Below are 27,983 nucleotides of genomic sequence, written 5' to 3'. Positions count from 1 at the left end.
AGGGCCTTTTAATAAAAGCACTCAGCATATTTCAAATAAGTTGCGTTGGGGCTGGAGAGATTGTTATTTATTGGTCGCGTTGTTTACCAGGTGTGAGAAAACACGAGGTGCAGTGGAGCCCACTGTAAGAGTTTTTATTAGGGAAGGGTAGAGGTGGGTAGGCCTACGGAAAAGAAAGGTGTGTGTGGTGGGGGGTCAGGGGGTGTAAGGCCCTGGGGTGACTAAGCGTTTTGTCTGACTGCTGACAGCACATGCACAGTCACGTGACTCCAGAAGTGGCCAGGAATAATAACAGAGGTGGCTCAGTGGTAAGAGCACTGACTGCTTCCAGGGGAGCAGGGTTCAACTCTCAGCATGCAATGGCGGCTCACAGCTGTCTGTAACTGCATTTCTGGGGGTCTTATGCTCTCTTCTATCCTCTAAGGGAAGTTCATGCATGTGGTGCACATACATTCATTCAGGCAAACATTCAGATGCACCAAATAAAAATAAATAAGCCTTTAAAAAAAAAAACGAAACAAGTCATCTTGCCCCCTCAGCTCCTTCGTTCCTCTCCATGGCCCCGTAGATCTGGCTAGAATTCCAAGGCCGTGCATACTGCTGGTCAGAGTGAGGAAGAGGAAAAAGAACTAACTGAGGGGCAGAGGGTCAAGCCTGCTTTCCTGTGTGGTCCGCAGCTGGCTGTTTCTGCCTCCAGCTGGAGAGCTCAGCCCTGGCGGAAGTCGCTCTAGAGCACCTTGGAGGAAGTCGCTCTTATCGCCTGCCAAAGATGACGGAACGATACAGTCTGGGTCGCAACGCCATCTGTTTGTGCCCTCGGAGTTTCTAAAACGATCCCAGTGCGTACAGATCTGAACTCCCCAAGTCACACTGGCGGGGGAAAACCCCAAGAGGCTTCCCGGCAAGACTGTTCCTGCACGCTTGGCCGGGAAGCAGGTTAAGTCGTGAAAGGCGGTGCTGACGGAGGACCGTGCTGTCAGTCATCCTGGTTGCCGGGGAGATGTCCAAGCTTGCCGCTGTCAGGTCGGCTTCCGCCAAACCGGAGTGTCCTGAAGCTAAGACAGATGCTCTGACTCAGTGCCTGTCACACTCATGGGTGAATTTTCCCACCAAGAAATCAGGATTTTTTTTTTTCCTACACTGAAATTCCCAGCAGGGCTGGAGAGATGGTTAAGAGCATGGGCTGCTCTTGCAGAGGACCCAAGTTCAAATCCAAGCACCCACACGGCAACTCACAACTGCTGGTAACTCCAATTCCAGGGGATCTGATGCCATCTCCTGGCCTCCATGGCCACCAGACACACATGTGGTACATATACACACAGGCAGGCAAAACACTCAAACACATAAAACAAAGATAAATAAATCTTTAAAAAAAAATCCCAGAGCTGGAGAGATGAATCAGCAGGTAACGACCTGAATTCAATTCCTAGAACCCACTCCACACCGTTGTCCTCTGGCCATCTGTGCTGTGCATGGCATGTGTGCCCCTACACACACACACACACACACACACACACACACACACACTTTTTTTTTTTAAGATTTATTTATTTATTTATTATGTATACAGAAGAGGGCGCCAGATCTCATTACAGATGGTTGTGAGCCACTATGTGGGTGCTGGGAATTGAACTCAGGACCTCTGGAAGAGCAGTCAGTGCTCTTAACCTCTGAGCCATCTCTCCAGCCCAAAGAGGTAAGTTATGAGCATAATTTAATTTCTTTTTTTTTTTTTTTTTTTTTTTCCGAGACAGGGTTTCTCTGTGTAGCTTTGCGCCTTTCCTGGAACTCACTTGGTAGCCCAGGCTGGCCTCGAAGTCACAGAAATCCGCCTGGCTCTGCCTCCCGAGTGCTGGGATTAAAGGCGTGTGCACCACCACCCGCACACACACACTCTTATAAATAAGTAGATGGCAGAAAAACATTTTTAAGGCAGAAACCCCCCGGTAGAAAATGACATCTCCCAATGAAACCTTTCACTATTAGGATAAGAATTTATACTGTATCAAGCGAATAATAGAAAAATAAATGAATTAATAATTAAAAAAAAAAAAGAAAATGACATCTCCCACATTGTCTCACATCCACCACCCCGTGTTTGGAGATCAGGCAAATTCAAACCGACCTTCCCAGATCTTCCGAATGTGAAGACGGTGTGGTCCCTGTTTTCCTGTCTCTGGCTGGCTGTTGGCAACTCAGCCAAGGCCACTTTCCCACATCACACACTGGTCTCTGGTCCCGCACAAGTGTTCCAGGACAGCATGCTGTTTGTCCTCCGATTCCTCCCTCCTTCCAACTCTCTCTTTCTTTTCCTTTTTAAGTTATCTTTTATGCTACATCTTGGAGGCTGAGGTGAGAGTATTACCACAACTTTAAGCCTTTCTCTCTCTCTCTCTCAGGCTACATAGCAAAATCTTTAAAAGGGAGATTCTAAAGCCAGGCGGTGGCCGCAGGCCTTTGATCCCAGCACTCAGGAGGCAGAGGAAGGTGGATCTCTGTGAGTTCGAGGCCAGCCTGGTCTACAGAGAGTTCCAGGATAGTTAGAGCCATTACACAGAGAAACCCTGTCTTGAAAAAAACAAGTAAACAAACAAAAAGATAATAATAAAATTGGGACGTGCCTGTAATCTCCACACCGTAGAGGAGCTGTGGGAAGGAAGCCGGCATGGGCTACATAAGTAAGACAAAATTCTTTCCCCTTTGTAGAATGCCTTAGTGAATTCTTTCATGGACGTGATGGGGTTAAATTGTTTGTGAAATATCTCAGAGCTCAGGATGAGCAGAGCCAGGCCCCTCATACAGTGGTGGCTGGCGGAGCGCAGAGTATTCTCAGCACAGCTTTGTGAATAACTCCAAGTCTCTGAAGGAGAAAGCATTTCTTCATCCCAGAAAAAGCAACGGGAAAGGCTGGGTGGAGGCTCAGTGGTAGAACATTTACCTATCATCCCCAAGGCCCCACGTTCCGGCCTCAGCCTCCCCGCCACACACAAAGAAATAATAAAGTGGAATTTTAGCATGGCATGATGATTTACTCTTATAATCCACCAGCATTCATTCAAGGAGGCTGAGGCAGGAGGATCATCTGGAGTTCAAGGCCGGACTTGACTACGTAGTGAACTGAAGGCCAGCCTGGGCTAAAGTGTCAGACCCTATCTCAAAAAAAAAAAAAAAAGGAAGGTGCTGGAGAGATGGTTCAGCAGTTAACAGCACTGGCTGTTCTTGCACTGGACCTGGGTTCCATTCCCAGCATCCACATGGCGGCTCAAAACTGTCACTTCAGTCTCGGGAGATCTCACGCCCTCTTCTGGCCACCACAGATACTGCATGCATATAGTACACAGATACACGCAGGCAAAACACCCATACATAAATTTGGAATTGAAAAGGGGGGGGCAGCTGGGGGCAGGTCTGTGATGCCCGCACTTGGGAGGTGTAGGCAGGGGGACTTCAAGTCTATCCTCAGCTGGCAAAATTGGCACCAGCCTGGGACCCGAGACCTCGTAAAATAACAAACAACAAAAACCCATGAAGCCTAAATAAATAAACTTGATGGTATTTCCATGTTGATGAATCAAGTTTCCATGTTGATGAATCAAGGTCAGAACCTTCTTTTTCTATTTCATAAAAACACGGCTTGTCCAAAGGTTTTGAAAATGAGTTGTAGCGTATTTTTCGTGGCTTCCTTTTCAACACTTCTATTACAGAAGAATAGTATTGATGCTATGATTCCACATTCCAAGGAAGGAAACTGAGGGACGGATAGGCAAAGTAACTTGTCCAAGGTCGCGCAGCCTGTTAGGCGCCGGACGGGGATTCAAACTTCAACCATCCCATGCTAGGGAAACATTCCACACTGAGCCACGTTCCCAGCCCTGGAGACAGGTTCGCTCATCACAGCTTTGGGGAAGAAAGCAAAAGACTACCCAGTAGCCGGGGAGGCTGCTAACTAGCCAGCCTCCTGGGTTCAGACCCTTTTGCCCACCGACAGTCAGTGACATTGGGGCTAAAGAGCCCAGAGCTGGGGAGCGGGCGCCCACACAGCTTGCCCTGAGCTGGATCCTAGAGAATCGGGACGGGTCGTCAGGCGAGCTTACTCCTCTGGACAGGGAGATGCGACTGCCTGTTCTTGGGCTCCTTCCACTCCGCTAATTAGTGCATTTACCCAGTGTCTGGGCCCACAGGCTCCTCCCCTCTCTTTCTAAAGTCCTCCGAGTCGCCGAGTGAGCGATTTAGCAAACAGAGCCATTCTGTTCAGTGGGACGCAAGGGCAAAGGCCAGCGGCCGTATTTAAGAGGCCGGCTATAAAGGCAGGCCTGGGACAGTGGTGCGGGCTGTGGATAAGGGCCAGCGCATGAGCAGATAAAACCCAGCGGGACCCGAGGAGTGGGGCTTGCAGTCTGGACACAGAGCCTGTGGCCCCATTCCCTGATTTCTTTAAAGGTAATGGGGTTAGGGAGGGGCAGAGTCCACGTGTGAACAGTCCGCCGCAGATGGCAAAACTAAAACAAGACTCCGTCACATACCCGCAATGAGAAAGGGGCGATCTGACACCCTCCCCGCCACACACACAAGGTGTGAGTGGGAAAGCGGTTAGATGTTGGGACGTCAGAGTGCTGGACAGGATTCTGGAAGGAGGCCCTGCCTGCCCCCCTATCCCCGTCTTCCTAGTCAGTCTGGGAGGAGGAACCTTCCCAGGGTTAAGCCCTGCGATCGCACCAGAGACTCTTTATTGCTTGAAATCTATCACGGACAAGTCTCCCCTATGGGCTGTCCAGCTAAGCTTACCACATGCACGTTTAAATGGCTTGGCGCCCAGGTTTGGGGGAGGAGGTTGGCTCAAGGGCCGAATGTAGTGCTTTGCATAAAGTAGGGTAAGAACTACGGCCCCAGCCCTTGGAATAACTCTGAGATACACTTTGAGTGCCCAGGGCGGATCTGCCATGAAGCTATTAAGCACTAAGTTCAGACCATGCACTGCAGGTCACTCAGAGGCATATGCAGAGGCCCAGCCGCAGGTTCCTGTGACCGTGCATTGCTATCAATTCTTTGTTGGCGGGATTCAAAACAAAACAAAACAAAAAAAAAAAAACTATGTGTTGGAATGTTTTGCCTGAATATATGTATATACACCACGTACCCGGTACCCACAGAAGTCGGAAGAGGGCACCAGATCCTCCAAAACTAGAATTATGGGTGGTTGGGAGCCACCATGTATGTGCTGGGAATCAAACCCGAATCTCCACAAGAATAGCAAGTACTCTACATTACTGGGCCTTCTCTCCAACCAGTCGGTGGGATTTTTTTTTTTTTTTTTTAAACAGGCAGGATTTCCCTGTGCAGCTCTGGCTGTTCTGGAACTCACTCTATAGACCAGGTTGGCCTTGAACTCAGAGACCCGCCTGCCTCTACCTCGCGGGTGCTGGGATTAAAGGCGTGCGCCACCACCGCGCCCACGCGCCGCGCCCCCCCCCCCAAGGATTCTTAATCACTGAAGACGATGCCTCTCTTCTCCTTTGCAGTGATGCTCTGCCCAAGCACCCGGTGCCAAGTCACTGTAGACAGAACTGTGACCGTGAGTGCTTTGTGCTCTGACTGTGGCCATGGAAAGGCACCCGATGCAGGCGCTGGCCAAGCAGAAGACACTGAGGTCATGTGCGGAACATGTGTGGACAGATGTCCACAGCCCCGGGCCCGAGCACTCTCTCTCGGCACACAACCCCTTCTGTAAGACAGCAACGAGAGAAAAGTGGCTGCTGTTCTTACTGTGAACTCGTCCATGAGTCCAGGTCAGAAGCCAAGTGAAACGGCGAACCCTCCTGACCGTGCCAAAGACGGTTCTGCACTGGGGGATGGCGGGAGGCCAGTGTGGAAGGCACCCCACTCCCCGCACGTGGATGCCGCTCAGCCATACCTGCCTGGACACAACGCCCCTCAGAATGACACACTTCTGCTTCCAGCCCCTGTGTGCATCTGTCTTGGTCACACAAATTCTATCTTTATCATCACTAATCCAGACGTGCTGCTATGCGGATTTGTTTGTTTGGTTGAGACCTGGTTTCAGGCAGCCCAGGCTAGCCTCAAACTGGTTGAGGCTGACACTGAATTCCTGATCCTCTCTTTGTTGTTGTTTGTTTGTGGTTGTTTTGTTTTTTGTTTTTTAGGGTTTTTGTTTGTTTTGCTTTTGTTTTTTAAGATAGGATCTCATTGTACGGCCCCCGGCTGGCCTGGAACTAGCTACATAGACTGAAATGGCCTTGAGGTTGACCCCTGATCCTCTTGCCTCCAACTCCCAAGCACTAGATAACAGGCCTGAGCCATCATGTCAGGCTTTGCTTTTCCACATCATTTTATGGTCTGCTTCAATTTACCGAAGGAACATAGCATACTGCATTAGTCCAATGAACGATGCTTCACATTTCCAGAGTATGTTCCCGCCTCACCAGATTCTTTCTTCACATTCTTCCATCCTCCCATTAATCCGGTGATAGATAGCGAGGATAAAACACTGGTCAGGTATGGGGGGGGGGGCGGTGCATGCCTGTGATCCCAGCAGTTGGGAAGTGGAGGCAGGAGGATTAGGAGTTACAACAGAGACCAGCCTGGGGTATGTGAGACTCACCTCCAAAAAAAAAAAAAAAAAAAAAAAAGAGCAAAAAACAAATGAATCATGACCACAGTTTTGAGCATCCATCAGCATTGAGAGCCTCGGGGTTTCAATATTATCTCAGACTCGTATGGCAGCTCTGAGAGAATGTGGTTGGCTGGACTAGCTCACTGTTTGGTTAATTGGACACAAGCTCAGTTTGTCTGGAAAGAGGGAGACTCAGTTGAGAAGATGCCCCCATCAGATTGCCCTACAGGCAAGCCTTTGGAGGATTTTCTTGATTAAGGATGGCTGTGGGAGGGCCCAGCCCACTGTGGGTGGTGCCGTCCCTGGGCAGGTGGTCCTGGGTTCTATAAGAGAGCAGGCCAAGCAAGCCATGGGGAGCGCCAGTCAGCACTGTTCCTCTGAGCCAGCTCCTGCCTCCAGGATCCTGCCTGACTTCCCTCAGGACGATGTGACCAGAGAGTTGTAAACTGAAATAAACTCTTTTCTCTACAAGTAGATTTTGGTCATGGTGTTTTATCCAAGCAACTAAAAGCATACTAAGACCAACTACTTTTATTAAAGGTAACCTTAAAACAACAGATTGAATTAAAACCCATTCTTGTAAAAACATTATCTCAAACTTTTGGAGAATTTAAGAAACATGAAATTTTACTGCATTTGTTGAACAACAAATATAGCTCATGAATAATCAGTTTTTATAAGTAAGTCTCCTTGTTGGGTACAAATCCAAGGGAAAGGGAATTAGTACCTTGCAAAAGTATTCTCGTGGGATCACGGGATCAGTGAATCAGCTAACAAGATTTAAAAACTGGTAGGCTATACAGGCAACAGGATACCTAGGCCATTTGATTTATTTATTTTTGAGACGGGTCTCACTGTGTAGCCCTGGTTGTCCTGGGATTTGCTGTGTAGACAGGGCTGGCCTCGAACTCACAGAGATCCACCCCTGCAAGACTGACTCTTTATTGCACTGTATTTGGAAAAAAGACTTTTTACAAAATGTGAAAAATAGAACTCTGAGATTTCGAAAGCACGGGGGGGGGGGGTGTTATTTGTTTGTTTTTGTTTTTTGTTTGTTTGTATGTTTTCCGGCCAAGGTCCTTTCTCTGCACTTTATCCTCTCCCTCCAACAAAGCTTTGCCATTTTTCATCCTGTCCACTCTTGTCACTTCTGTACTAAAATCAAACAAACTACACTTCACAGATTCTGAAGACACCAAGGAACAATACCCAACCCAGAGAAGGAGAAAGAAACTTCTAAATACAAAGGTTGGGCAAGGAAACCGCCTGGCAGGCAGCGACTGGTCTTATCAACCACAAGATTTCGGTGTAAAGAAAACTCCCCAAGTGCTCCCACAGGCTCACATGCCTCCTCCCACCCTCTCGCTCCTCCGGGAACGGCTGGCACTAACTTCCTAAGGCACAGAACACCTGGCTCTCAAGTTTTAACCCAGGTCTCTGAGGTCCATCGAGCCAGCGCTGGGACAGCCTTCCGGCTCCCAGGCGCATAGACTCCGACCCTGGCTACCGCGGATCTGGAAACGCAGGCTGTGCAGCTCTAAGTTTGCAATTCTGGAGAAGCAAGCAGGCAAGGAGGGGGTGTTTGCGGGCTCTTCCGTCTCCTTTAGAAAGCACTTAGCGAGAATAAGTCACCCACCCACCCCGATACCTTCTATTGCAATCCTGCAGTCCCGGCCTCTTTAAAACCTGCATTTTTCTCCCTGGGAGAAAGCATTAGTTAATGATTGCCAGCCGGCTTCTCGGGCTGGCAGGCCATGTGACCTGGACACGTGACTTGGAACAGGCTGGGATGGTTTCTCCTATTTGAATAAGCTCGGGCTTATGATTGCAGTTAGAGTCTGTGGCAGCGGCGGGTGCAACGTGATTCGCTGGCGGTTACACAACGCCCGAGAGCTGGGCTCGCCGCCGCGGCCAGCCGCTCCCGGGCTGACTTCTAAAGGAACAGAAAACAAACAGGACGTGGTGTTTTCCAAAGTAAGAGTCCGTTTGCCTCCTCCTCCCCCCACCCCATGGAAAACGCATCTTGGCAAGGCCCAACCTCGCCAAATTGCGCTAGTCCTTTTGGGGCGAAAAAGATAAACTACTGTGCAACAGGCTAAGAAGGGAGCAGTCATGTGCTCTCTTCGAATGAAGGCTCGGGATCGGTTTTACCAAGCTCTTCTCTCTCCCGGAAAAAAAGCCTCAAAACACGGCCCTTTTACGTTTATAAAAAGTGTACACGAACTTTTTGTACCCTTAATGTGTGGTGGCATGTACCTTTCATCCCAGCACGCCCGGAAGCAGGGCCAGAGAGAGCTTTGTGAGTCTGAGGTCAGCCTAGGCGACGTAGCAAATTCTTGGCCAGCCAGGGCTGCACTGAGAACCTGTCCTCTGCCCCACTTCCCGCCCAAGTACACGAAGTTGAGGTTCTGATTCAGCAGTAGAGAGCGTTTGGCTCCCATGTGTGCGAGGGAGGTCCTGGGTTCAACCTCCAGAACCAAAAACAACAACAACAAAAAAAAAAAAAAACTACAATTATTTTTAAATTTAAATTGCAAATAACAAGTTCCTTTGTGGTTCCTTCCTCCTAAATTTGTCAAATATTAATAGGTATTTTGGTTTTTGTTTTTGTTTTATTTTCTTTTTTCAAGACAGGGTTTCTCTGTGTAACTTTGCACCTTTCCTGGAACTCACTCTGTATGCCCAGGCTGGCTTCGAACTCACAGGAGATCTGTCTGCCTCTGCCTCCTGAGTGCTGGGATTAAAGGTGCTCGAGCCACTACGCCCCCCCACCCCCCCACCCCCGCTAATAATTTAATTTTCAATTTCAGCATGTCCTATAAAGGCTGGAATAGAGGGTCTCTAAAAGGGAAAGCTGGAAGAGCCTTCCCAGGTTCAGTTATATGCGTGCAGATATACGCAGATGTGTGCAGGTTTGCCTCTAGAGGGCGTCTCTCCCACCAAGATGCCATCTTGACTGTGTGCTTGCTAGACCTGTCCCAGTCCCATGCCAGCGGAGCCCTGCCATGTGAGCTTCCTCCTGCCTCTGCTGTGCTCACAATTACAGGAGAAAGGCGGGGAGGAAAACCACAGGAGCCGTCTCCAGCCAGCACGGAGCAGGGCAGGAGCCCTGGGGGCGGGGAGGGGGGTACTGTAGAGGGAGGTCCCTCAGCTGGGTCTTCCTTTGAGGAGGCCCTTCTCCAGGCCAGGCCGAGAAGTTCTCAGCGGGGGGTGGGGGACGTGGGGGTTGGGAGAGGTGGCCATTCATTCATTCATTCATTTATTCATTCCACAGCCTGCCAGGTGTTATTGCAGGGGCCTGGGAGGCAGGAGTGGACAGGCCAGTCCCAGACAGACAGACAGAGGGTTCGCCCCCTCGGGGCTTCACTCCAGTGATCTCCAGGGCCCACCTGGCCTGGCTGAGAGACCTTTTCCTGTTCTCTGGCATTGCCAAGGGTCCGGCTCTCGTGGCTAGACCGGCTCTTCAACCTGCCAGCTGACTCATGTGTGGTGGTTTGAACAAGAATGTCCCCCACAGACTCCCGTATTCGTCAGGAATTGGTCCCCAGTTGGTGGTACTGTTTGGGAAGGTTCAGGTGGTGCAGCCTTGATGGAGTTCACACTCTGAACGGGCTGTGGGGGTTTTAAAGACTCCACGCCATCTCCAGTTCACTATCTCTGCTCTGTGCTTGTGGTTCGAGATATGAGCCCTCAAGCGCGGCGGCGGTGGTGGCGCACGCCTTTAATCCCAGCACTGGGGAGGCAGAGCCAGGCGGATCTCTGTGAGTTCGAGGCCAGCCTGGGCTACAGAGTGAGTTCCAGGAAAGGCGCAAAGCTGCACAGAGAAACCCTGTCTCAAAAAACAAACAAAAAAAGTGTGAGCCCTCAGCTTCCTGTTCGTGCCACTATACTCTGCTCCCATATACTGGACTCTCCTCCCTCTGGAGCCCTAAGGCCAAATAAACATTTTCTTCTATTTTACCATAGCAACACAAAAGTAGCTAATACACATGAGGACCAAGAATCCAGTCTCTGCTGGAAGACACGGGTGTGAGTTTGTTTCTTAGGGACCCTTCAAGCCAGCCTCAAGGGGTTCTCACTCACTCTTATTTATAAGGGTCCGGTTGCTATGGCAGCTGGGCTGAAAGAATAGCAGGTCCACTCTAGAGTGAACCGTGCTCCAAATTTGAGAGTCAGAGGAAGCATCCTCATCCCTGCCTCTCCACAGCCAACCTGCAGGGCCCCTACGGAGCTGACCTCCCCAAAGTGTCTAGGAATCAGCTGTGTTTGTGACGATGTCAACGCCACGTGTATTTACTGCTGAGAGGTGTGTGTGTGGATACTTCCTTGCTTCCACAGGGCCGAATGTGAACTTTTGGGAGACATTCTCATATTCGAACGACAGCAGACACAATACTCAAAGTAAACAGTCTCCAACAAATGACTACACCCGTGATCTTTGCAGCACTATTCACACTATTTCAAGTGCCCGTCCATTGATGGGTGGCGAAACAGGGTGTGGTTTGTAAATCCAGTGGACTAAATGCCCAGCCTTGTGGTGGTTTGAATGAGAATAGGCTCAGACATTTGACTCCTCGGTCCACAGCGGTGGTGCTACTTGGGAAGGCCATGCAGGCCGGCTGGAGCAGGTCTGTCGCTGAGGGTGGGCTTTCAGAGTTTATAGGCTCGCTCTGTTCTAGCTCCCTCTCTCTGCTTCCTGTTGGTGGGTAAAGACCTCTTGGCCCTCTGTCCCGGCCACCGTCCAGGCCACTTGCCACCATGTCTACTCACCACGACCGACTCTTGTCCCTGTGGAATCATAAGCAAAAAAAAACCCGAAACAAAACAAAAACAAACAAAACCCTTCCGTAAGTTGCTTTTGGTTGTGGGTTGTTTTTTTTTTTTTTTTTTTTTTTTTTTTTTAGCACAGCAACAGAATAATAACTAATACAAGCCTCAAGAAGGAAGAAAATTCTGGCACAGCATAGAACCCGGAAGACACTATGCTAAGTAACTTGAACCCATCACTACATTATGGTTATTATATAATTCTCCTCATATGGGGGCGTCTAGAGGAGTCCAATCCGTAAGGTAGAAACAGAATGTGGTTATCGAGGGCTTGGAAAGGGGCAAACAAAGAGAGAGACGTTTTTTTCTTTGTGAGTATGAAGCTTCCTTCATGGGAAAGATGGAAAGGCTCTGGAGACCATGTGAACACATGTTCCTGATGCCAATCAACTGCCCACATAAAATATTAACATGCCAAGTTTTATATTGTCAATATCCTACCACGATAAAAAGGTTGGTAGAATCTTGCTAGCCTCTAGTAACCTCAAGCAGCCTTTGGCCTGTTTAGGAATGAGAGGTTCTTTGAAGATTGCCTAGCAATCCCCCCCCCCTTTGATGTCCTCAGAGATGAAAAGCCTGCGATGCCATCTTCTTGTCCCTCAGCCTTGGCTCTGTGGTGCCCACAGCCTTTGTGGGTGCATCCTCCACCGTCCTCAGCCTTTGGGCCATTGGACAGATTTGTTGGCGAGAAAAGTGGGGGCGTGTAAGAGGGGAGATGGAAGATAGTCCAGCCAGTAACTATTTCTGCCGCCGCCGTCAGGCAGGGGTCATCAGCCTGAGATGAACCGGTCTTGGTCTGCACCTGTGTGGTTGTCTCACCTGTTAATCGACTTTACGGAAGGTCCTGGAGAAGTCCTGGAGGAGAGTGAGCATCAGGAGCTGGGCTGGAAGAACGCGAGGGAGGAAGATCCGAGGAAGCTCAGGAGATAACGGTAGACAAGAAGTCTCAAATGTGCCATAGGCCTCCTTGGAAGACGTTAAATTGGTGGTGAGGATGGCCTTGGAGTACTGTCCATATCAACGGCTGTCAGTCTCCACGACTCAGTCACAAACTAGAAAGCAAGTCAGATAGGGGAGACTGTCGACATACACGTCTGTCCCCAGCTCCTACCTTCATCATCAGGTGTCGGCTTGACACACCCATGGACACACCTGGGAAGAGGGACCCTCGCCTGGGGAACTGACTGCCCTGTGGGCACGGTCTGTGTGGCGTTTTTATTGACCGATATTGAACATAGGTGGGCCCTGCTCACTGTAGCACCCCGGGCAGGTGGGCCTGGTTCACATAGCTGAACGAGCCAGAGGAAGCGCGTCACAGCAGCCCTCCTCCGTGGTCTCTGCTTCAGAGTCTGCCCTCGGGTGCCTGCCTCAGCTTCCCGCCATCGTTGTGAAGATGTGTCACTGTGATTGGCTTAATGAAAAGCTAAACGGCCAATGGACAGGCAGGATTTTCGGGGAAGCGGCGACTGAGAAGAAGAAGAAGAAGAAGAAGAGCGGAGACGATGACAAGAGTCACCAGCCAGACGCGAGAGAAGCAGGAGAGCAGCGTGGGCAGTTCAGAGTGAAGGTAATAAATAAAGCCTCGAGGCAGAGAGCGAATGAATAGAAATGGGTTCATTTAAGTTATGGGAGCTAGTTAGAAGCAAGCCTAAGCCAAGCTTTCATAACTAATAAGAAGTCTCCGTGTGGTTATTTGGGAGCTGGCGGGTGGGACAGAAAAGTCCCACGATACTTCATAACCTCCAAGCCTGTGGTTCTCAGCCCTCCTAACACTGCCACACTTTAGTACAGCTCCTCATGGTGTGGTGACCCCAACATTATTTTCGTTGCCACTTCCTAACTGTAGCTTTATAATATTATAAATATCTGTGTGTTCCAATGTGAAAGAATCGTTCACCATAGGGTGAGAGCCACTGTGCTAAGCTGAAATTAACCCTTTTCTTCCCAGGTTGCTCTCGGTCATGGTGTTTGTCACAGCCACAGAAGGTGAACTAGGACTCCAGGTCAGATCTCTGCCGAGCCCCTCACAATGAAGAGACTTAACAGATGGCAAAGCTGGAAACGGATCAGCGTCTAAGCCCCAGCAGCCACGGTGTCCAGAGGCATGCTCCCGTCACTCCACGCCTGGCACGTGACACACGGAGCACATGCTGGTTCTATTGTCACTGCGATGACGATCGTCCACATCCCCATACCAGAAGCTTCCGGTGTGAAGCGTATGCATATACTTAGACTGTTTCAAGCCAAGGCTTTCTGGAAATTTCCAGGCTGCCTCGGACGGCCTTGGGAGGGCTCACCGTGGACAGGCTATTCCAACTTAACGATAAAGCTTCCCCAGGTTTCTGTCTCCTGGGATTTACGGGGCTAGTGGTGTGTACAGCGGGTGCAAACCCTGCTTGCTGCATTCAGCTCCACTTGCAGACACACAACTGAGTGTGAAAGGCGGAGCCCAGTGACGTCAGGAAGAAGACAGCATGGGGGATGGGCTGGACCAAGCCGTTCTGGACAGAGGGGCTGCAAGGCAAGCCACTCCAATTCAGGACAGGCGGCCGAAAGTGACCCAGAGTATACGGCCCTCTAGATGGATTTCTCCAGGGTCAGGTCAGGAATGGCAGGGTGCCCTCAGTCTGACCCAGGGGGATGTCTGTGGGAGACACCACAGCTCAGGGCCTGCCCTGCCTCTGAAGCTTCAGATGGGTGCTTAAGTATTTGTTGAGAACCCAGAAAGAAGTAAGTAATCGCTCCCCCAAAACAGGATGTAAAACTCTACATCGAGGACTTGGCAGATTTTGGGGTGGGCAGGGTAGGGGGAGTTGCAGTATTGAGACTGAAACAGACAAGAGACTGTGAGTGGTTGAGCTGGAGGCCTCGTGGCTGTGAATAGATCTACTCATTCTTGTGGAGAGACTGCTCCAGAGCCTGCTTCAAAACAGCCCTGTCCTTGAGCAAACCAATCAGTGCCAATTTGCTGTTGTGTTTTGTTTGAGACAGGGTTTCTCTGTGAAACAGCCCTGGCTGTCCTAGAACTTGCTTTGTAGACCAGGCTGGATTCGAACTCAGAGATCCACCTGCCTCTACCTCCCGAGTACTGGGATTAAAGGCATGCACCACCACCACCTAGCAGTGCCAATTTGCACACACACACACACACACACACACACACACACACACACACACACGGGTTGATAGATCCTGGGCCTTCAAGCTCCCAACAGGAAGCATGATTGGGCCCAGAGGCAGCCGTGACAGAATCTGGAAATACAACACCTTCCACAGCTGGCCTGGCTCTCCTCACGACACCGAGGGTGAAGAATAGCATTCCTGCTCCGACATGCACCCCCAGAGCCTTCCAGGCTGCTTGCTTTACAGCGGTCACGGCCAACATAAACCAAGAATGCTTGCACCCCTCGTTTGGGGTCCTTGAAACCTACGGAGCTGACAGAGATGCTCCCAGCATTGAAAAGATGAAGAGCTTGGAAAGTCTGAGATGACCCCAGCCTCACACGCGGACTTGGGGTGCCCCCAGCTCGGCTCATCCTAAGCTTCAGTATTCAAGGTTTCTTCCGACTTGAATTGTTTCCTAAAGCAGGCTGCCCTGCCAGAAAAAAAAAAAAAAGACGTATTCTTCCATTCCACACAGACATGGATGCCCCCACTTTGCAGATGGAAGGAACGAACACAGTTGTACGAGAGAGACAAAGCTCGGTGAGAGGCCGCCCCGGCAGCGCAGGGGATGGGAGGGGGCTCCCGGGGTGTCGTGTGAGCATGGAAGACGTGTGTCAATCAGTACGTACAATCAGGGCAAGCCTCTTCCCGGAAGCAAGATGGCTGGAGGCAGGAGACGCAAACCAGAAGCGGAAGTGAGGAAAGCATCTGGGATGACATGAGGCTGTTTCTTAAAAATTTTTCCCCAGTGGTGGGGATCAAACCCTTGTGCATTCTAGGCAAGTGTTCTATCACTGACTGGCAGCCCAGGCCTCTCCAAGGATGAGAGGTCCACGTGGGAGAAAGGTCTAGAAGTCTAAAGCACATGAACGATCTCTCCCCTTGAACAATGTCAGAGAATGCCTCCCCGCCAGGCCTGAGGTTCAGCAAGCAGCACATTACTGCAGAAATGCCAGATCTCGGGGTCCCCTAGCACACAGGAACCCAGACCTGGCGGGGGGGGGGGGGGCGCAGGGGTCTATAGGGCGGCCACCACTCACCTTTCACCCAACCTGAAGTGAAAGGGGGCTGGCCACCTGGGATAGCTGCTGGGTAGAGAATGTCAGTGGGGCTAGACCGCAGGCTGGGATTGATCCAAAGGGCCTCCAAGGCCACGTCAGCAAGGCACCACATGTCTTACAAGCACAGAACTGTCTGTTAGAGAATGGCTGTTTTTTAAACTTGCTGCAAAAAATGGTCCTATTTAACCCTGAATACGTGTAACTGGGAGTGTTGATTTGCTAACCAATCTACCCACTCCTACACTCTTGTGATTTTTCTTTTTTGCTTTTTAAACAAATATATATATGTGTGTGTATGTATATATATATACACATATACATACATATACATACACACACACACACACACACACACATATATATTGCTATGTAGCCTAGACTGGCCTCTAGTCCATGCTCTTCCTGCCTTGCCTCCCCCATGAGCTGGGATCACAAGCACCGTCCTGCAGTGAGCTTTCTTTTCTCTCTTGCTTCAGGCCTGATCTTATTGCATTAGCCCAGGCTAGCCTTGACTACATGATCCTCCTATCTCAGTCTCCCAAGGGCTCCTTTACTCTCAGGCTTTACCGTTGCCTCTCTAGGCTTAGCTGAGGTTAGACTCCGCGGTAGCGTGTCTCATGTTTAAGGAAGAAGCTTGACTTTCTAGTCACCCCTCCAAGATAAAGATGCCACACCGCACTTCCCAAAACAGCCCCGAGTCAAATGCTCCCTGCAAGGCCATGCTGGGGGCGTAATGGAACTTTAGGGAGTATCAGTTGAGAAAAAAACTGGGAAACATCCCATCACCCCAACTCCAATACGAGAGAGGCGGGAAATGATCGGATCACAATCGGGCACCAAATTTGACCAAGCAGGACTTCTCTTCACGATGCATGGACTCTAACCATTTCCAAAGCAGGTCTTTATAGAAAGACCTAGTCCAGGACCCCAGGGCCATCTGTCCCCCGAGCCCGAGGTAACAAGTGAGAGTAGAAACCTCGGAAAAACTACACAGTTCTCACGGTGAAAGGGTCAAGAGCAAGGGCTGTAGGAACGGTTGGAATTCTGCAGATGCCAGATCTTTTCACGGCTGCTCCTGTGGGTGACGTTGTCAACTCCTCAGAGCCCCTGTTTCTCCAACTGAAAAGTAGGGGCAGCAAGCAGCACTCACCACAAGCTGTGATGGTGGGGCTGAGTTACCTGCGGCATCGGCGCTTAGGACTCCGGTCGGTTCGCACCTGGGGAGCAGCCAAGCCGTATCGACTCCTGGTCCCGGAGTAGGCACAGCTTCAGGTTCTGTCCAAGAAACATCAGTTTACTTTGCAGAATGGACTCTTGTCCCTTGGCTACACGTTCTGCCTCTCAGTATGGCAACTTCAGAATCACATGTTTATAGAGGGAGGGTCTGAGCTAAATTGTGTAAAGCCATTACTTAACGTCCATCTCTCCTAGGCGGTGTCTCCTTGTGGAATATACCGTAAGTCAGGAGACTTGCATGTGGGCTCTTATCATTATTAGTCCTTGGAAGTTGGGCACCCACCTGGGTGGTGTTTCCTGTAGTCCTTGAAAGTGGCTAAGGGAGATAATCTGATTGCAGAGAAAGCCTTTCCTGAGGCTGTTCTCCAAATACCTGGAATGTGTATGTCCAGAGAGTGATCAGTCCACACTGTTAGTCCTTCTTAGGGAAAAGTCAACTGGGAAAACTATGAAGGCACACATGATTTTCATAACAGAATACAGCTGATATATAACAAGCCAAGTAACACCAAAAACTCCTTGGAATTTGGCTTCCTCTGGAGGAATTCCCTGATCCCTCCAGGTAGTGACTTTGCCATAACCAGCTGAGTTCTTATGATATATTCCTGCGGCCTGCAGCATACCAAGATGAAGTGGATACCATCCTTGTAAAGATAGAAATTCTAGAGAAAATGAATAAACCAACCTAAAATACTTGCTGTCTGTATGCCTGTGGCCTTTCATCCTGTTTAACATTCATGTGGTGTTTATATAGAGAGAAACGTGAGTCAGTTTTCCAAACAAGTCCGGTGGCTTTTAAATGATAGCCATTAGATGTATCAAGCACAGCTTCATTTTTTTTAATATAATTTGCTTATTTTTATTTGATCTATATTAGTATTTTGTCTGCATGTATGTCTATGTGAGGGAGTCAGATCTTGGAGTTACTAACAGGTGTGAGCTGCCATATGGCAGCTGGGAATTGAACCCGGGTCCTCTGGAAGAGCAGCCAATGCTCTCAACCGCTGAGCCACCTCTCCGGCCCAACATGGCTTCAGATTTTAAATCTTGCCACCCTGAATTATCGTCGTCTTTGGAATGGAAGGGAAAAGAAAGACAGGGCCTTGCCCTTAACTGGTTCCAGGCTCCCTTGGCTTTGCTGGAAGTGAGCCTCTATTTAATACCTTCAGAATTTCTCTTGCCTTGAAGCAACAGACAAGTATGTACTGCTCCCTTCTAAACAGGGAACAGCAAGAACAGACACAGATTGGAGGCTCGCTTTGAAGCCAGTGTCCCCGGAGCCAAGCTTCTCCCAGGCTCCTGAGCTGACGGGCACTGAAGAGCGCCCAGCTTTTAACGGCTAACTTATTAATTCCAGGCTGTGTAGGCTTAGACTGAAGGTCACAAATCTGGTTTTGACCTTAGTACTAACAGGAATCCTGTGGGAATCCTGAGTGGTCAAAGAAACGCTGTAATATTGCTAATAATTAATAATGGCAGTGATGTCCCAGGTTTCTTGTTTTCCTGGTTTTTAATCCCTGAAGGCTTCGAATCACTTTGCAGACCAATCGTTTAACCCGCTGTTGACCTGTAACCCATCTGGGCACAGAATACCGCCCTGTTGCCGAGAATACAGCCATACTTCGGCTTGTTTAAGCACGAAGACAGACACATTCTGAAACTCAGTGTAAACTGCAGGTAGGCAGGTTATAATTACCCACTTGAAACGAAGCCAGGAAGTGAAGTGAATACCTTCTCCTTCATGAAAAGCGCCCAGGCAACTTCTGGACCAGAGACAGAGCTTGAATTTCCATCTCCTCCGCCTCCGGTCATCAGAGCCTGTGTGCCACCGACATTCGGCCCCAGAAGGCATTTTACCACAGGGGTGGCGAAGGCCATCAGGAACCCTTCAGGGTGTTCAACAGCTGCGCTGGATGCCCATACATACACCTGCCTTCCAGTGGAACAACCGAAAATGTCCCCAGACGTGGCCAAATGTCTCCTGGGGTAGGGGTGGGGCAAAGTCACCCCAGCAGGGAACTGCCAGGGTAGCTGCCTGTGCTGGGATGCTGCAAAAGCACTTGATTACCAGACTGCCTATGCTCTGGGTTGCTTGAAGGACTCGTGCTTTACGAGGGACACGCACTGCCTTTAGAAACTAAGGCTCATTCCCTCCACACACACACACAAACGAAGGAAATCCCACCACCACAGGCTATCCCACACCACCCTCTCCCTAGAGTATTGCTTCTGGGCATCCAAATGCCCCACAATGGCTGTGATAGGTCTAATAAGAGTTCTGGGACAGGCTCTCTAGCCCCAGAATGCACCTCGACATCCTGGGTCCTAGCTCCTGCCGCTTCTGGGCTCCATGGCCCCTGTGTAACAGCTGCAGAAAGGCTTGGGCACACTGTGGTAGCACCAGCTGCTAACGTCTCTGACCACAACCTGCTCTCGCTCAGCAGCATCAAACCCACACACACACACCCCCACACACACACCAGACCCTTGACACCCACCCCACCCCCTACCCCTCAGCCCTGCCTGGCCCAGGCTGGCAGAACCAGACAGACTTTTCTCACAGTCCAGGAATGTGAACATTTCCCCTACGGTCTACCATATGAAATGTATTTTACATCACAAACCCATGCCATTCACACACACAAACTAGAGATTTGACTTTTTGAACTTTTCAGACTTAATTTTAGGCTTAATAAAAAAGCACTAAATGCCAAGGATAAGCCCGGCGAGGCAGCTACGTGCCTGTGAATCCTGGTAGCTGGGAGATAAAGTCAGGAAGGTCAGTGGTTCAAGGCCAGCTTGGGCTAAAAAAACCAAAACAAGCAAACAAATAAAGAGCTAGGCATTCCGAGGCTGAGGCAGGATGATAGAAAGTCCCTGGGTAGTCACACAGAGACTCAAAAATCTCAAGAGAGAAATGTTGTATTACATTATACCAAAAATAAAATTTAAAAAAAAAAATCCCGAGGGGCAACAACTGAATTTCCATATATCCCTCACCCAGCTAAACATGCTAACATAGCTTATGTCATAATCAGGAAATTAGTGCCTGTACAATGTTATAGATCAAACTTAAGACTCCGGTTTCCCAATATTGTCCCTTTCCGGTTCCGGGGGCCAGAAGTTTTTGAGAGTTCCTCAGTCCTGCCATACTTTCCAGGACAGCCAGAGCTATTACACAGAGAAACTCTGTCTCAGAGAGAGAGACAGAGACAGAGAGAGAGAAAGTTCTACCTATGGTGATCAATATTGTCAAGAGGATCTGGGATCATGTAGGAGACAGGTCTCTGAGCGTGCCTGTGAGGGAGTTTCTAGGTTGAGTTAATTGAAGTGGGGAGACCCATCTAACATGTAGTAATCATTCTAGGGGCTGGAGTCCTGGACTGAATAAAACCAAGAAAGAGTGAATGGCAAGGTAAGATACACCTCAGATGCCAGCACTCGGGAGGCAGAGGCAGGCAGATCTCTGAGTTCGAGACCAGCCTGGTCTACAGAGTGAGTTTTGGGACAGCCAGGGCTACACAGAAAAACTCTGTCTTTAAAAAAAAAAAGGTTTTGGTGAAACTGTCTCTGCCTTATGAGAGACCCTCTGACGTTGTCTATTGTTCAAGATTTCTTGAGAGAAAGAGAGAGAGAGAGAGAGAGAGAGAGAGAGAGAGAGAGAGAGAGAGAGAGAACATGTATGCAGTTGACCACAGAGTCCAGAAGAGGGCATCAGATGCCCTGGGGCTAGAATTACAGCTGACTCTGTTGGATGCTGGAAACAGAACCCGGGCCCCTGCGAGAGCAGCATGTGCTCTTACCCGCTGGTCCATCCCTCCAGCACCCACTCTACTGTCCCTGAAGAACCTGGCTTCTCAACCAGGTTGGGTGGCCGCTGGTTCGAAAGCACCGTTCAAGGCGGCTCTCTCCTACTCCCCTTACTGGAATGTCTCGCGGCTCTGCCTCAGTGACTCCACACAGGGTTTTCTTTCTTCCTCTCTGCCCAGGTTTGAACCATCTTGACTTCCCCGCTCTGTCCGACCTCCTCTCAGCACACCAGCTGCCGCAGTGAACCGAGACACCGCTCTCATTTCAACTTGGAGGGAGGGGGGCTCTCCCCACCTGCGCTTCCAGCTCTGACTTCTGGTGGTTTCGAGAAGCTCCTCCCTCCCTCCGTGGATGTCCTCCGGGTAGTCACATTAAACTCTCAGAACCCAAAATCAGGCGAATTACGCTCTCCAGGTTAACTGGAATTTTTGTACGTTGGCACTCGCTGTGGCCCCCCTTCCCCACACCTGTACCTAGTGGCGGTTCATTCCCATGCTCGTCAGCCCGGCTTTGCCCTGGAGTCTGCAAACCAGCCACCCTGCTCCCTCCTCTAACTTAGAGGCGAGCAAACATCTCTTTTGGTTTTGGATGTTTGAAACAGGGTCTCACTCTAGAGCCCAGGCCGGCCTTGAACTTGTGATCCTCCTGCCTCAGCTTCCTGAATTGTTGTTATGGGGATTGTAGGGATAGTCCCAGGCCTGCTGTTTGCTTGCCGAGCCCTCCGGCACCACTAAGCCACACCCAACCCCTTGTCAAGTTTTAGGGAACCACAGAACTACCTGCAGGGCTCCTTTAAGCCCCCAAGTTCTGTCCCCAGTCCATGGAAGAGAGGGACCTGATGAGCAGGGCCGTCCTCAGAGACTGGTAACAGTCTTCACACCAGCACCCTGAAATTCCCACTCCTAACAAGTTCCCAGCGGCCGGGAGAACTCTGTCACCCACATACTAACTCCAGGCTCCCCGCTTCCTTCCCGACCTGCAGGGAAAGAGCACAGAGTCAGACCACCACTCTGCCTGTCCACCTGGACGGCCAGCGGCACCTTAAATCTCCCGCGCCCACAGTTCCCTCTAACGGAAGGCCCTGCCCGTGTGCCAGCCTCACACGATCTCTCGGATCTCTCCCTTCCTGGAAAGGACCAGCCCTAAACCAGCAGCTCCAGGCAGACTGTCACGGGTGGTGTCTCCAGGCTTTCCTTTACAGGCCCTGGCGACAAGGACAGCGGCCGACCGTAAATTGGACGCGGTGTGTTCCTGCTGGGTTGTGGCAGCCTCTGTGACTAGCTACCACTGTCACCCTACACTAATTAGGGTTCCTGCTTGAAGCAGGGGTCTGGGAGAGCTTCCCAGAGAACAACTGGGCGCCAGGGAGCCTTTTGAACACAGTTACCGGTGATGTCAGAGAAACAAGCTTGTGCTCTTTTTCGGTTTTGCTCTTTGTTTTTGAGGCAAGATACCTACCCCTGACTGGCCTCCCTGAATTTCACGGTCCCCCTGTGCCCCCACCACCTCCCTCTCTGCTGCTAGAAGCACAGAGAAGGACCTAATGAGGGAGGAGAGGGGACTCCACCCATTTGGTAAAGGGTTGAAATTGATGCGATTCACTGGGGGGAAAATATAAACACAGAGCACACCAGACCCTTTTAACAGGAGGCCTGGGGGTGGGGGGAGGGCAGGCAGACTAGAGGTGTCACCCAGGGCCAAGCCAGAATACGTGCGGGCTCCCCGAGACATGTTTGTTGGAGAAGTTTTGGAAGATCATTCAAAGGAGGCCGCGCTGTGCCCGCAGCAGCCGATTCAAGAACTGGCTTGCACAGACAGGCAAAGCCCAGGCAGGCGCCCTGGCCTGGGGCCTGGGGCGGCCCGGCCGTGCAGGAGGCCGGGCTCGGGTGAGCCGCGCTGCCACCAGCCGCCGGCAGGTGTCGCTTTCCGGGCCCCGGAATCCACCGTGAGTTCAGCAAATGGAGGCGCGAGGAGGAGGCTGGGACGCGGGCAGAGAAGCGGATTTCCTGGCCCGGGAACATCCTGGCTCTTGTTTCGGGAGGTGGGGGTTGGCGGGGGAGGGGGGGAGGGTTTCTGGTTTTGTTTTTAAATCAGAGACTTACAGGTCATTTACTGGGTGTCAGGCCCTGCAGGAGTGATTGAGTGTTCACGCGGGGACTCAGGTCCTGTCCCGGTCACCCTGACCTCAAAAGCAAGGAGGCTTTTTTTTTTTAGGCAGCCACATGATTTCTGATGCCCAGTGCTTGAACACTCAAGTTTGAGGGGAAAAAACAAAACAAAACCCAGCTCTTGAGCCAAGCAAGGACTTTGTCTCTAGTTATAAGGTAAGAGGGGCTTTGCATTTCTTTAAACCCTCTTATTTCCCGGTGGCTTTAAAATCTTCACTGAGGGCCGAGTTTGCGCTGTGCTGGGGATGCAGTGGACAAAATGAATCTTGCAGACCTTGGCTCCTAGGGGCCGCAACAAGCAGATGACCGCGCAAGCGAGGGCAACCTAGCCTAATGTTGGTGCGACAGGCATTTTAACCCCACTAATGGCAGGGCCTAAGAGGGAGCCCAGAGCCTAGGGCAAGACCCAGACCCAGACCCAAGTGTCTAAGTGACAGGGTCCTGTGTGAAAGCCACCACCCGGGGCTAATGCCCAGAGGGGAAGATCACGTTTGCCTTCCACCCAAGCACAGAGGTGATGGAGGCAGTCCGACCCCTGATCATTGAGCCCTGTTCTCTCACAAATTCATTTCTGGACTGGCCCTGGGAACCACTGCCTGCTGTATATTTAACTTATACAAAACTGTATCCTCGAGTCTGGCTGAAGTGAGAAAGGGTTCTATGTAGCTACCTCTATGTAGTCCAGTTTCTGTTTTTCTGTTGCTTGGTTTTAGGTTGTCTGACTTTCATGCACTGAAATTGTTTGGGCTTTTTTTTTTTTTCCTTTGTATTTTGAAATGTTTTAAAAATTCAGAATCCCAGGAAAGACTTTATATATACATATACATACATACATACGTGTGTGTGTGTGTGTGTGTGTGTGTGTGTGTGTGTGTGTGTGTGTGTTTTACTCACCAGGCTAACAGAACACTAGCCATGTGGTTCCAACCTCTGGGGGTTTTAGTCTGCAAAAATCTCATCATACCACCAGAGAAATTATCACAAATTCCCACAACACACTTCGGGGCGGCATCTTGGCTCTTGGCCCGTTTGGAGAGCATAGGAACGAGGCTGAGCTGGAGATGAGAGGTAAAGGTGCCCGGCTTCCCCCTATGTTGGGTTTTGGCCCCTTTTCTCTGAATGGGGAAACAGAGTCCTCCATAAGCACCTCTATCTCTGTCTGATAAATAAAACAATACAGGCCAGCAAGACAGCTCTGCAGGTTAGGAAGGACACTTGCTGCAAGTCTGATGATGTGACGCCGTCCCTGGAACCCACCTAGTGGAAGGAGAGGACTTCTACAAGCTGTCCTCTGAGACACACACTCACACACACACACACACACACACACACGCACGCACGCACGCACACACAGTAAGTGTTTTAGAATATTTTAAAAGCATACAAAACTCCATGCTCAGTGTTCTCTGAGTGTGTGTCCTTTTTCTTCATGCCCCTTTTCAAAAGAAGTTCTGCCTCATAGAAAGAAACTCGACCCCACTACACACCTGTAATCCCAACACTCCAGAGGCGGAGGCAGGAGGATTGCAAAGCCATGCGGTCCCTGCTAGGAACTGGAAGCTTCTAGAAACAAAGTTGCTGCCTGTGGTGGTGAGGTCTTCACCGTACTTGCTCCATCCCAGCTTCCTCTCAACAAATGATTTGGATGGATTTAGAATATTCATCTATTAAATCCTATCATATTATACTTGTTAAATTGTTCCAGTCTCTTAAAAGAATTTGGAGCTGGGTGTAGTAGCACATTCCTGAAATCCAGGCAGGAAGGCCTCCAGTTCCAAAGCAGCCTGGGATATATACACAGTAAGACCCAATCTCAAAAAAATAAAAATAAAAGTAAAGCAATTTTCAAGAAGATGTAGGACCCCGGGTCTGACAACTTAATAAGATGACGTATTCTCTTTGTATCGGCCACTGATTCTTCAGCATGGGTGGCAGTCTGAACGAGAAAGGTCCCCCACAGGCTCATTATTTGGACATTTGGTGCCCAGTAGGTGGCGCTGTTTGAGGCCGTAGAACTTTCAGGAAGTGGAGCTTTTGCTGGAGTATGTCACTGGGGATGGGCTTTGAGGGTGTCTAGTCTCGTACCACTTCCTGTTTGCTCTTGAACATAGGATCTCTCAGCTTCCCGCTGCGGTCACCTGCCAAGCTTCCCCCACCATCGTGGATTCTCCTTCTGGAACCATGAGCCCAAATAAGCTCTTTGTTTCCTAAGTTGCTTTTGGTCCTGGTGTTTTGTCACAGCACAAATACAGTGTGCCCTTTATAACAGTGTTGTCTGGTGTGAAGCTGGAGATCGCGCCTCATACCAAACAGCAGAGCCCTCCGTCAAATCTGGGATGAGCAACACTTCAGAGAAGCGATGATTCATCTTTGCAAGTCACTCTTGGTGTCCCATCTGTGAAAGGCCCCAAAATAGCTTGACCACACAGCAGCCATGACAGGCTTAGGGGCCTAGACACAGCTTCTGTGACAGGCTTACTCCAGGCAACACCCAGATCCAGGAAAAGCCTCAAGCTGATACCACCCAGGGATCCACCCAGGGATGGGGAAGTACCTGACATCCCAAACATTCCAACCATTAGATACGGTGGCCAGATGTCCCTGAGTCTAGCACACACCTATTTTTTGTTTTACAGATAGCCCTAGACAAATGTCAGCCAATCAGGGTCCTGGACCCTGGAAATCCCCTCATCCCAACCTCTGCTATGATAAAAACCCGACCCCACCTGAGCTCAGGGCTCTCTGCTCTCACCGCTGCGCTGGACAGACAGAGGGACCAAACTCTGGAGCTTGAAAATAAAAGTTCTTTGCTTTTACATGCGGGATTCGGTCTCTGTGGTGGTCTTTTGGGGGTCCCCGAGAGTGGTCTGGGCATAACACCATCCCCTCTCCTACATCTCTGCATTATCCACAAGTGCTCTACACCCAACTTCTGTCTGGCTGTCATTGAAATCCATGCACTGCCTCAGCCTTCCACTCGGTTCCATTTGTTTAAACAGTGGAGTTTAGTTCTCCTTACGTCTCGTGTTTTTACCTGCTGCTCTTTCACCAATCCTGGATTTTCCACCTCCCCCACCCCCCTCCACCCCCCACCCCCACCCCGGCCAGACAGAGGTCAACACCAGCCACTCGCCACACCTAGAAGCTGGCCGGCCTCCTTTTGACTGTGTGACAGATTCCCAAGTGAATTACACATGTTTCTGGAAATGTGTTAGTCAGGGCCATCTGAATCATATTTCAGTGTACACTCAACTGCTCAGCCACGCAGCTGCTACAGGCATTGATGACCCCTTCCCCAGCCAGGTACCTTCAGAATGAAGTCTTTTTGTAATACAAATGTAAAGCTCTCCGGGCTGGAGACTGGCTCAGTGGTTAAGAGCACACTTGCAGAGGACCGAGTTCGATGCCCCAGCACCCACATGCGGCAGCTCGCTACTGCCTGTAACTCCATCTCCAGGTGATCTGATGCCACTTTGACCTCCAACCGTACACACGTACACACACACACACACACACACACACACACACACACACACACACCTGCACACACACACACCTGCACACACACACTGGCACTCGCACGCAAATAAGTCATTTTTTGAATTTTATTTAATTAAAATAAATAAAAATGGTTTTTAAAATGTAATGCTTTCTAACGTGGACGTCTGTTCTTCTCTTCTGTTTGCCCAAATGTACCATACATCTTTAAACACAGTTCTAACAAACTAGAGCTGCTGTGAGTTAAACACCAATAAATCCAAAGCCTAGGTTGGACATGATGTCCTTCTGCCTGGGAATTCCTTAACCTTCTACCTTCAGATTCAGAAAAATAAATAGGCTTCTGAAAAAAAAAAAACATAAAACATAATTTCTTTATTGAATTTTTGGGATTTCACATCATGCACCCCAATTCTACTCACTTCCCAGCCTCTCCATATCCTCCCCTCCCCCCTGCAAAACCACCCAAAAGAAAATTAAAAAAAAAAAAACAAGCAAACAAACAAAAAGAAAAACAAAACAACCCCTGCACCCCCATCTCACCCTGTCTCCAATCCTCTTCACTCATCCTGGTGCTTTACTTGCCAATGTTCATTGCAATGAGTCACTGGTCTGGTTCAAGGCCTCTACACCGTCATCACTGGATCCTCACCGGAACTCCTCTCGGACGTCCCTTGGCTGCCTCCAGTCATGGAGATCCTGCTGGTATCGTTCCACAGGCCCAGTCCCTTCACAAGCTCCAGCAGGTCCTCCATGGGACAGATGTCGGGCTGTGGGCCTGGGTGGTAGTTGAGCTGGTCGGTCTGTGCCACTAGGGCCGTCCACCTCAGGAAGGCAAGGGGCATGGCCAGCTCCCCTGCACCATCCATCAGGGTCGTGAGGAGCGGGGCCGTCTCTCCCAAGTGGGGTGGGGGTGGGGGGTGGTGCTTGTTGGCAAACGGGGTCAGAAGCTGTGTGTGAGCAGGAGCCATGTCTGTCCTAGAGTCAACCACTGGAGGTACACTCCGCAGAGCAAGAGCCTCAGGAAACATTTCCTGACAGATAAATGAAAAATGTATGTGTGCACAAAGGCAGCTCCATCTGTGATTCATAAAAGAAGTGCAGAGGAGCAAATACAGACCCAGTCAGTGCCTTCTGGGAGGGAATGTGAGGGCAGAGGTTGAACTGCCATCTGAATTCATCGGCTCTCCATTACTGTAGCAAATACTTGAGATAAAGAGGTACTGAGAGAGGGTTTATTTCAGCTCACTGTGGAGTTGACTCTGCTGGTTGGGCCCATGACCCCGGGCCTGGGCTAAGGCAGAACATTAGAAATGGACCGTGTGGAGCGGGGTTCACCCGGAAGCAACCTGGAAAGAGAAAGAGAAGGGAACAGAAAGGGGCTGGTATACCGGCGTCCCCTTCGAGGGCACACTCTCAACCCCAACTTCCTCCCACGAGACCCCAGGCTGGCATTGAACCAAGGCCTCAGAGACGTTCAAGAGCCAAATTATAGCAGCGCCCAAGGTATTGAAATCAGGTAACAGTCTTGATCGGCAGTTTTCAAACATTCCGATCTCAGTACCTCACACTTAAAACCTTTGA

General features: G+C 50.1%; 1 protein-coding gene and 3 long non-coding RNA genes across 6 annotated transcripts in view; 2 read left to right on the top strand and 2 right to left on the bottom strand.

The window, feature by feature from the left end:
- Nucleotides 1–781: 781 nt before the first annotated feature.
- Nucleotides 782–19,353, bottom strand: LOC121825263 (uncharacterized). Its single transcript, XR_013047772.1, has 5 exons — nt 18,624–19,353; nt 16,867–16,962; nt 12,281–12,513; nt 8,283–11,422; nt 782–1,055 (listed from the first exon to the last, which is right to left on the bottom strand). It is a non-coding gene; the product is annotated as an uncharacterized LOC121825263 (long non-coding RNA).
- LOC121825265 (uncharacterized) lies at nt 4,233–7,108 on the top strand. Its single transcript, XR_006067392.2, has 2 exons — nt 4,233–4,443; nt 5,523–7,108. It is a non-coding gene; the product is annotated as an uncharacterized LOC121825265 (long non-coding RNA).
- On the top strand, nt 8,490–25,308 carry LOC107401521 (uncharacterized). Its single transcript, XR_006067389.2, has 5 exons — nt 8,490–8,608; nt 20,291–20,338; nt 20,913–22,774; nt 22,948–23,057; nt 25,171–25,308. It is a non-coding gene; the product is annotated as an uncharacterized LOC107401521 (long non-coding RNA).
- Nucleotides 24,266–27,983, bottom strand: part of LOC107401520 (uncharacterized) — an 18,406-nt gene continuing 14,688 nt past the window's right edge. For 2 of the 3 annotated variants that reach the window (XM_076560951.1, XM_076560950.1), the window contains exons 5-6: nt 26,943–27,748; nt 25,001–25,296 (exon numbers count right to left, since the gene is read on the bottom strand). Coding sequence is in view for 1 of the 3 variants with exons in the window: in XM_076560952.1 (XP_076417067.1) it covers nt 27,645–27,748 (104 nt within the window). In the remaining 2 variants the exon portion in view is untranslated. Of the gene's footprint in view, nt 25,297–26,942; nt 27,749–27,983 lie in introns of all 3 variants that reach the window. The other variant, XM_076560952.1, reaches the window with a different exon arrangement.

Source organism: Peromyscus maniculatus, chromosome 23, assembly GCF_049852395.1.
Source record: "Peromyscus maniculatus bairdii isolate BWxNUB_F1_BW_parent chromosome 23, HU_Pman_BW_mat_3.1, whole genome shotgun sequence".
NCBI lineage: Eukaryota > Metazoa > Chordata > Mammalia > Rodentia > Cricetidae > Peromyscus > Peromyscus maniculatus.
This window is presented reverse-complemented; position numbering and strand designations above follow the sequence as displayed.